This window comes from Sinocyclocheilus anshuiensis, unplaced genomic scaffold, assembly GCF_001515605.1.
Source record: "Sinocyclocheilus anshuiensis isolate Anshui unplaced genomic scaffold, SAMN03320099.WGS_v1.1 scaffold1881, whole genome shotgun sequence".
Classification (NCBI taxonomy): Eukaryota; Metazoa; Chordata; class Actinopteri; order Cypriniformes; family Cyprinidae; genus Sinocyclocheilus; species Sinocyclocheilus anshuiensis.
The window spans coordinates 155,756-166,359 of NW_015539947.1; the positions used below are offsets into that span (position 1 = coordinate 155,756).

Genomic DNA, 10,604 nt, shown 5'->3' on the forward strand with positions numbered 1-10,604 from the left:
GCTTAATAGATCTCCCGCTGTCTATGATAACATAGTAAAAAACAACAGTAAAGATGAAGAGAAATCACTCACAGTTCTTGAATGGAAAACGTTCAGATAATCTTAAATAATGAAAGTTTGTTGTTTGTAATATGTTTCTATGTTCCTCTTTATTATTTGCTACTTGCTTGTATGTTTTGAAGTTATATTAGTTTAAAATTCTTAACATACAACTGTTTTAATGATTTTTTTTAAATTTGTAATTATTTAAAAAAGTACTTAATTACTTATGTAAGCGTGTGTAAATGTAAGGATTTTAAGATTCTCAAGTCGGTAAACTAATTAATTAATAAGGGGGGAAAAGTAGATCAAGAATCGTTCTGGAATCGGATCATGAGGTGACTAAAGATTCCCACCCCTAACACACACACACACACACACTCTCTCTCTCACACACACACACTCTCTCTCACTTACACACACACTCACTCACACACACACTCACTCACACACACACACACACACTCACTCATGGGGAGTCTATGGGACTGACTCTCTTTTGCAGCCAGCCTCTTGAGGCCAGTTGATGAATTACAGTTTTAGTCTCTTCTGTGTTGGCTTCACGAGAGAGAGCGAAGGTTGCCTGATCACCCGCTGCTGAAATCACCCGCACTTGGCGGGAGTTAATGACTGTATATTAGAAAACATTTAAATGTCAGTTATAAATAAATAAAAGATTTTGTGAGGTAGACGGGCCTGTATGTTTGCACACAGATCATCAAAACCATTCTCCCGCGCACCAGCTCACTGTTATACAGGGTCTACACGGGTGTGTTTCGGTCAATGGATGCTACTGCTCAGAGCTTCAGCTCCAGATTCCTCTCTCCTAAAGACTGAAACATGTGCCACTACACTGAATACACCTGGAATCTGCTTAGTCTAGTTTCTCATCAATAGTATAAAGGCAGCAGTGGTGTCAGATTTGACAGCAGTAGACACCGTGTGGACGGTGAGGAGCTCAGAGACGGTCTCTACAGTGAATAGTGCTGTTTCTGAGCAGAATCTGATCTAGTCTGCATTAACACCAACAGAAATGTTGAGCTGTGGCTCAGCGTGTGAAATGTGAGGCATGAAGAGGTGTGTGTGTGTGTGTGTGTGTGTGAGACTGACCCACAGCTGGTCGTCGTGTCCTGGAGGACTCTTCTTGATGAAGGCGCCGTAATACGTGGCGATGTTTCTGTGATGAGAGTATTTCTTCAGCATGTTAATCTCCAGCTTAATCTCCTCTTCTTCATCCTGAACACACACACACACACAGTGATTAAGCACCAGCAGGAGTACAGATGTGCACTATTTGAGCTCAGTTGTTTATATGCATTAATACAGTTTCATAATATAGTTTGATTCCTTCATTAGTTGAACACAGTGATGTGGAAAGCATGGCGCTGCATGACCTGTGTGCACTTACTTCAGTCACGTCCATGACTTTGATGGCTGCCAACTGTCCGGTTTTGACATGTCGACCCTGATCAGAAGCACAGAGCAGATCAGTTAGAGGATGATCACGGTCACAAGAGAAGCATGACACGCAGGGTAATGCATCTGTGTGTTCCTGTGCTCTAATGCAGCTGCTGGGAAACAGAGCCCAACCACGTGAGACTGAAGATGGACGACAGCAGCGCTCGTGAGATTATTCTGGGGTAATGAGCCTGAATGATGCTGGAGAGTTCTCTTCATCGTGCACAGACCCTCAAAGCCTCGCCTCTGACCTCGTTTACTTCAGGCCCTCCATCCCAGCAGAAGAGCTTCAGTCACACAGAGAAGAGTTTGACTGCATCACGCATGTGTGACGGCATCTGGCTGCTGCGGACACCATTTATTCTGTGTTACCTGTTTCTGATGCAGAAAAGCTAGTTCATGCATTCATGACCTCTAGACTGGACTATTGTAATGCACTGCTAGCTGGTTGTCCTGCATCTTCAATAAACAAGCTACAGGTAGTCCAAAATGCAGCGGCTAGAGTCCTTACCAGGTCAAGAAAATATGATCATATTACCCCAATTTTACAGTCTCTGCACTGGCTACCTATTAAGTTCCGTATCAGTTACAAAATATTATTACTTGCCTATAAGGCCCTTAATGGGTTAGCTCCTGCGTACCTAACTAGTCTTCTACCACGCTACAATCCATCACGCTCCCTAAGGTCGCAAAACTCTGGACTTTTGGTAGTACCTAGGATAGCAAAGTCCACTAAAGGAGGTAGAGCTTTTTCGCATTTGGCTCCCAAACTCTGGAATAGCCTTCCTGATAACGTTCGGGGTTCAGACACACTCTCTCTGTTTAAATCTAGATTAAAGACACATCTCTTCAGCCAAGCATTCAAATAATGCATCTCAAGCTCACCCTTGTTCCCAGTTAGATCAGATAAAAGTCACAAACATATTTTTTGCTTGAAACATTATGATCAGCATCTACGCTAATTATTTTCCACTTGTCTTTCTGTTCGTACCCTGGGATGCCCATCTCGAGGTCTCTAGAGATTACACCTGCTCCAGTGTGGATCCAGCCTCAGAGAAAGACTTCAGATGACCCAACACCTGTGAAGAGATGATGCTGACCCCCTGCGAGGACCCCAGATGCACAGCTGCCAAAATTCATTATGATCACACCTGTCTGAAATTAATTCATGCTAGCTAACTGTATGATTCTATTATCTTGAACTGTTCATTTGTGAAATAAACATTACTTGGACACATTCACTTCTGCTTTGTAATGTAGACACATGAAACAAAGCATTGTGAAAAAGCATTGCAATGTCTATTGTGAAAAGAGCTATACAAAAATTTGAATTGAATTGAATGCCGTTCGCTCGTGTCATTTCCCAGCAGCCCATGCAGGCAGAGTAATTAAACACTTACACATACTTAATTACTACTAATTACTTAATTACTACTACACGTATTTAATTACTTGTGAGTATTTTGTCATTTGTATTTTGCTGGACGAAAAAAAATCTTATGAAATTTGTAATTAAATACTTTGAGAGACAGTAATTTGTATTTGACACAGGTAGCATGATTGCTATGTTCAGATGTGTTCCTCGGACCTCTAACCTCTCGCTTTAATAGTGGGTTTTTTTAATACTATGTGCAAACCTGTTAATGATAGATAGACTTTACTCTAAACTGGTTTAATCCTGACTATCTGGTTTGGGCTGGTGATTCAGAACTAATAACACAGCTCATGTATGAGAGATGCCACAGTCTGTCAGAGTCTGCCTGGTTACAAACCCACAGCCAATCCGAGCTCACGCTGAGGTCACATGATCACCAGCTCTCCGGGGGATGTGAATCATGTGATCATACATGAATCTGTATGTATGTGAAACGCTAACACAGCAGTGTTTGACTCACACACACCACAGCATCATGCTCCATTACGATTAGCAGGGCCTGTGGCATGCATGAGTCCAGCAGCAGCTCAATAACACGCAGGAGAGAGAATGGAGCTTCATCTAAGACAGGAGCACAGATGTGTCTGCTGACGTCTCGTAACTCCAGCCACCTTAAACGTCCAGGATGAGCATCAATGTGGACATGTGTGTATATTTCACATGTAAGCATGTGTTCAGTGTGTGTGGAGTCAGACACATCCGATAATCAGTTTCCAGTGTTTCAGCGCCACCTAAAGCTCCATCCGTGTGTCTGCAGCGGCTCTGGACATGTGACCTGAAGCGCACGCCTCACAAAGAAAACTATGGACACTGAAGGAAACACGCAGTGTGTTTAGTCCGAGGACAGATGCTTGTTCCTGATAGGAACCCATTGTTCAGGATCCTGCTGGATGTGCTTCAGCGGTGTGTGAGTGAATGACATTTCCATTGTGTTTTTGGGTGAACTATCCCTTTAAGATTAACACAGAGTGAGTGAGAGACACTGATTAATTCAATTAAACACTAATTAATACAATGTGGAACATACTGGGTATTAATTCATCTAGTTTTGGTTACAAAACCCAAACCTCAGATTTAAAAAACAACATATCAGACATGGACATAATAATATTACAGGAAACATGGCGCAGAACTGATGAAGTCACTCTTTGTCCCCCAGGATACTGTGAAATACCTCTATCCTCTAGAAAACATGAAAGAATCACACGTGGAAGAGATTCAGGGGGCATCATTATCTGGCACAAACAAGAAACTGACAAATACATCCAAACAATTAAAAAAGAAGAATCACATATCTGGCTCAAAATCAACAAGCACCTTACCCAAACCACTAAAGATGCTCTCTATATTCCTCCCTCTGAATCCCCATACTATAATGAGGACATCTTTGAATCTCTCCACCGTCAAATGAACCACTTCCAGGCCCAGGGAAGTGTGTTGATCTGTGGGGATCTAAATGCCAGGACAGGATCTCTTCCCGACTACACCACAGATAATGGGAATAACTATATTTTTGGACAGAGCTTCCCACAAAACATTGTAAACTTCCCAAGAAATAACACTGATGACAAAGTGAATAGAAACGGGAAGCTTCTGATGGAGCTCTGTCGAAGCCTCGGTCTGTACCTCGTCAATGGCAGGGTGAAAGGTGATATCATAAAAACAATGTATTCAAACAATCAATGCGCAGTTAAAATGGAAAATAAACGCACAGAATTATTCACTCAAGGGCGGGGTGTGAGGCAGGGCTGTCCACTATCACCGACCCTCTTCAATATCTACATTAATGAATTGGCGAAACTCCTGGAACAATCAGCAGCACCTGGCCTCACACTGCATGACTCCAACATAAAGCTCTTGCTGTTTGCAGATGATCTGGTTCTGCTGTCTCCAACAGAAGAGGGTCTACAGCAGAACCTAGACATCCTGCACAAGTTCTGTCAGACCTGGGCCCTGACGATTAATCCTAACAAAACTAAAGTACTAACATTTCCAGAAAAGACCCAGAGTTCAGGGAAAGAAATACAATTCAGTGTTTCTCACAGACTTAGACTCTATTTGTGGCAGCATATATATGCAAACAGTGTTGCCAACTTCTTTCAATAGAAAGTAGCTAAAGCCAGTTTGAAAAGTCGCTAAATGTCGCCAGATGGCGTCATACGCTAATTAGCATATTCATGATGTCATCGCGTCTGTTGCCTTTTACATTTGTTTGTCTCTCTGTGCTCACATACTGTATTTTAATGCAGCCAAATTCTCAATAAAACTGTTTTCATTTATATATATTACTGTTTCTGTTGCCAGACAACAGAATAAATATGAAATAGTGACTGAAATGCATTACCAGCTCTCCCTTCCAAGACGTTAATCTGAACAAAAATCCTGCTTTATATTTGAGCCATCGTCTGATGAAATGAAACGCACATAAGAAAAGACAAGACAGAGACAATTCCTGTGCTGTGATTTCGGCTATATTTGCATGTAAAATTAGAGAAGCAACATAATATCTATTTTAACTGAAGGCGCTGCTCCTCTCAGCCGCTCGCTGTACAGAGCAGACACAGAGAGAGAGGTGTGTGCGCGCTGACCTCGCGACGTTGCGTCAGTACCAGCGATCACAGAGACTCGCTAAGGTTTGTCCAAGAAGTCGCTAAATTTGTCGCTAGTCGCTTTTTTGGAAAAAAGTTGCCAGGGGGGTCTGAAAAGTCGCTAAGTTGGCAACACTGTATGCAAACTCATTCTCTGGCAGCAGGAGGCGCTGTTGGAGTGGTAGAGGTCAAGGTTTCCCCATTAACGCTGTACACAAAGCAGCGCACCGCTCACAAACACTGCTTTATCAGACATTACAGGCAAGATTAAATGAAAATGACATCTAAAATTTTCTGAAGACAGTCGGATTCCTTCAGAAATACAGTAATATAAAAACACCCGCACCGGGTTTCAACATGCAGTGCTCATGTTTATTCAAAGTCAAAGCCTTTTGGAAAATCTATTTGTGGCGGTCAGTTTTGATACTGTGGCGGGCGCCACAAATAAATCAATGTATGAGAAACACTGCAATTTCACTCTCGGTATGACCAACATTGATCATGCCACAAACTACACATATCTTGGGTTGAAATTCAGTGCAAACGGAAACCTCAACTTGGCTGTGAATTAACTGAAAGAGAAAGCAAGGAGCGCTTTCTATGCCATTAAAAAATCTTTCTAATTTGAAATATCCATCAGAATCTGGCTCAAAATATTCCATGCGGTGTACAACCAGTTACACTATATGGCAGTGAAGTGTGGGGTCCTCTCCTAAATCATGAGTTTGAATAACAGGACAAAAATCCACCTGAAGCCCTGCATACAGACTTTTGTAAAAGCATCCTTAGGGTACAGAGAAACACATCTAATAATGCATGCAGGGCAGAATTAGGCCAATACCCTCTATACTCCACATTGAGAAAAGAGACATCAAATTTTGGATGCATCTAAAATGGAGTGACCCCAACTCTTATCATTTTAAAGTCCTTAAAAACCACGAAATGAATGCAGAAAAAAGCCCCCTCATTCGGCTGGTACTGAGGCTCCACAAACAGACTAAAGCCCCGTTCACACCAAGAACAATAACGATAACTTTAACTATAACTATAACTATATCTGCGTCCACACCAACGAACGAGAACGGTCTGTTTATTCTAAGCTCACGCGCTGCGGTTTCAAAGTTAGGAAAATGGATGTAGATGACCTGCTGCTGCTATATGTTTCACAAAAATATCAAAAGAAAAAGAAAAACAGACGCTGTTGGGTACATGAGATCCTTCAAAGACGAGAGGAGTTGGGAGAATCTCACACTCTTGATTAGAGAGGTATCGTCTTTTGAAGACAAATTGTATTCATACTTCCTTCCGTATGAGTCAATATCAGTTTCAAGGCATCCTGGACATCGTGAAAGAGGACATCAGCAAGAGCCAAACAAACTTCAGGAATCCGATCAGCGCCAGAGACCGTTTGGCAGTATGTCTTAGGTATACAACCCATATGCAGCCATTGACTACCGTTTCATGTACAAAAAAGGAGATAAGACCTTAAAGGGGCAACGTGTAGGCTACTTAAAGGGGCAACAATGAGGATGATATTTGCACGTAGTAGTTTAAAGGATACTAATAATATTAATAATGGCTCCGTAGAACGCCTTATTTGTTTCACGCTTCGGGCACACCCCTAACCCCGCCCCCTGATGTCATCGTCCATCAAAAAAATGCCAATTTGGTAGACATCGCCCAACCCTAGTTCCTGCTGTGACAATCATTCCCATCTCCTTCTCTCGAGTCATGATTTGATCTGACTGCTGATCTTCACTGTTTTAAATCTGAACTATTAAACTGTTTCTGAGATGATAGCTCGTGCTGAATTAAACACGCGCCGTAATTTGACACTACGCTGTCAAGCCTTTATAGCTGCACACTTTCACAAGCTAATCTAAAAACCTGTAGTCGGTGTACAGTAGTGCAGTTACAGTATAGAGCCGCTTCAGCGCAAGTTCTTGTGCAAGCTTCAGAAAGTCCAACACATCTGATATGGCACGAGTGTACAGAGAGGGGAACTATCACGCCACTGTGAAGGCATAAGCCAGGAAGAGTTAGCATGTCAGCACTTGCGGTGCCATCGGCCCAGAGTCAGTGGGAGTTTGATTAAATCCCTAAAATAAGGTCCGTGGTTCACACAAGCTCAAGATACTTGCCCCTTTTATTCTACCATATAAAACACACAGTTACACCCCACTCGTGATTTTTTAAACCGTTACGTTTCTTGAAAAAGATGGTTGCTAACGAATTGCTAAATGGGACTGCAGGCGCTGTCGGAGACATTAAACGTCATCACGCAGAACGGTTTAGCAATTTACAGTATTTTCCAACTGTAGTATAATTAGTACAACTAATTGTAGAATAATCAATTAACAGTTTCCCGCATTTTATATTGTTGTTCGACAATGTGTTTCGCTTTGCCCCGGAACACAACACAAGTCTTCGGATGGAAGGTGCTTGTTTCCTCTGGGTTCGACCATTCGCTGAACTCATATTACGATTATTACACGTAAACACCACATCTAATGGATTTACGTGGTCGCGGTGAAAGTGAAACTTTAACGATGCATAGTGCTTAAAGACACGCTAAAATTACATGTTTACGGCCACATGAAGCTGTTACGAAGCAGAAAGATTGAGGATTTTACTAAAAAAAAAATAGTAAAATAGTACTTTATTCACTAAAATAAGTTTAATCTTACCATATCCAAAAACTCTGCTGTTATTTAATAGATTAAATGCACTAGAATTGTACTGAATACTGTGTGGAGACATGTTTTTTCATTAAAATATTAATATTAATCAAGGATTTATTGACTTTTAATGCACCTTATTTAGAATTGTACAGAAATACGTTTCATATGTGCTTTAGTTATGATTATTTCATTTATTCACGACTTATTTGTTATTAATGTTTTATTTCATGCTAGTAACATGTTAGAAACATGCTAGTGATATGCTAGTCACTTGTTAATCATGCTAGAAAAATGCTAGCAACATTCTAGTAACCTGCTAATCATGCTAGTGACATGCTAGTCACTTGCTAATCATGCTAGCAACATGCTAGTAACTTGCTAATCATGCTAGCGACATGCTAGCAACATGCTAATCACTTGCTAATCTTGCTAGCAACATGCTAGTAACACGCTAATCATGCTAGAAACATGCTAGCGACACGCTAGTAAATTGCTAGTCATGCCAGCAATATGCTAGTAACAGGCTAATCATGCTAAAACATGCTAATCATGCTAGAAACATGTTATCAACATCTATCTAATCGATCTAAATTTTCAAACTTCAGGCTTTTACAACTGCTTTAAACTTTCAGGCTAGGCTTTCTCAAGCCAACCTAGTTTTATCTAGTTCGTTATTAATGTTTTATTTCAGTCTTAGTTTGGCTCTAGTTTTGTATTTATTGCAATTTTATTAAAGTTCATCCCCAGAGTAAATCCTTTTCACGGAAGGTGTTTCTAGATAAGTGTGAAGAAGCTGTGGTGATGACGGAGAGCGACCGTGCTGAGCTTCAGCTTTTCAGTTCTGAGCCGGGATTCACAAGAGTCATATTATTTTGTGAAGATCATCTTGCTGGAGAAAACGTGTAAGTATGATGAGCTATAGTTGAGCACAGAGCTTATTTGTAAGGGTTTCTCACACAGAGCTCAGAAAAGCCTGAACTGCATGTGCTGATCGTAGCTCACGGTTCAGTTCATATGGATCTGAAGCTGGAAGCGATCTGTGAGGCTTCAGTAAGGCCTGAATAAAGGCTTTGGCAGACGTGAGGGACAGTAAATGATGACACTGTTCGTCACTATAAAGCTGGGCACCAACAGCACTGTGATTCAAGACAATGACCTAATGATTCATGACACCGTGGAGGCAGGTTTTTCTGAACACATCTCTCTTTCTTCAATCAGGCTGATGCCCATCATGAGCTATAACGAGCAGCATCCGTCGGGAAACTGCATCATGTTAGTATCTAGAACAGTTATCTGGCTTTCTCGTTCCGTGTTCTGAATGAAAATCTCTCAATCTTTGGCAGTCAGATCAAAACAATAGGCAAAATAGAGATGTTAACAAGTGAGCACAGGACAGAACCAGCACTACAGCAGCGTTTCTGCAGTGTAACACTGTCCATATCACTCGTTGGTCTGTGTGAAACACTGAAATCACTGCTGCTGCTGCTTCAGAATCGATGTGGTTTTCTGTCGCAGTGACTGCATCTGCGCATGCGCAGCAGATCACACCCTTCTCTCTCAATCTATGTGATGAGACCGCGCCACTTTAACAGAAGTGACTATTCTGCTCTAAAACAATAATGCGGTGGTCTCGAGGATGCTGGGAAGATGATTATAAATGCTGTAAGACTCAAAAGACACCGACCTTGTACACTTGTCCGTAGGTGCCATTGCCGACCACTTCCACCAGCTCAAAAATGCCAGCAGGGTCCTGCAATCACACAAAAGCGCAGCACAGTGGTTAATAATGCCAGACTAGCTCCACACGAGCAGACAAAGGGCCCGGCCGCACTCACGCGCAGCGACGCGAGGTCTATGTCCACCAGGCTCTTAGCGGGGGACTCGTGCGCCATCTTTCGCCGATCGTTCGGGTCTGAGTCTGAGTCTGAGCCGATGCCGTGTCTACTCCGCCCGGTCGCCGCCGCTGCTCATCGCTATCCGTGCGTCGGTAATCCCGGGAGCCGCGCGGGCCGCAGCGTCCGCTCTGTTGTTCGCGAGGATGAGGAGGATGAAGAAGAAGATGATGGCGGCGGAGTCTGGGTCAGTCCATGGCGGAGGAGTGAGGGGAGGGACGAGGGAGGCTCCACGCGCACAAAGCACTATACATGCGCATATATATTCAACCAAATACATCACAGTAATACATTTATTGTAATGCAAAAAAATATACTCAAACAAGTTGGACATCATATCATCTTATAGGCTACTTCCGTTCATTTATACTGATTTCATTGTGAAATAGACTAGATGAATCTCATTAATGTATTCTAAAAAGGATAGTTGCGGTCCTTGATGCTGATTGGTCAATAGCTGTGTGTTTATTTACAATAATGCATGGCTATGACAGCAGCAACATAAACAATG

General features: G+C 42.1%; 1 protein-coding gene across 5 annotated transcripts in view; it reads right to left on the reverse strand.

Annotated features, from left to right (window-relative positions):
• Window positions 1-10,335, reverse strand: part of LOC107686975 (mitogen-activated protein kinase kinase kinase kinase 4) — a 41,560-nt gene extending 31,225 nt beyond the window's left edge. For 2 of the 5 annotated variants that reach the window (XM_016484098.1, XM_016484097.1), the window contains exons 1-4: window positions 10,037-10,332; window positions 9,886-9,951; window positions 1,448-1,504; window positions 1,150-1,275 (exon numbers count right to left, since the gene is read on the reverse strand). In XM_016484098.1, coding sequence (XP_016339584.1) covers window positions 1,150-1,275; window positions 1,448-1,504; window positions 9,886-9,951; window positions 10,037-10,093 — 306 coding nt within the window. In that variant the 5' untranslated portion in view covers window positions 10,094-10,332. Of the gene's footprint in view, window positions 1-1,149; window positions 1,276-1,447; window positions 1,505-9,885; window positions 9,952-10,036 lie in introns of all 5 variants that reach the window. The other 3 variants (XM_016484100.1, XM_016484099.1, XM_016484101.1) reach the window with 2 other exon arrangements.
• Between the last annotated feature and the right edge of the window lie 269 nt (window positions 10,336-10,604).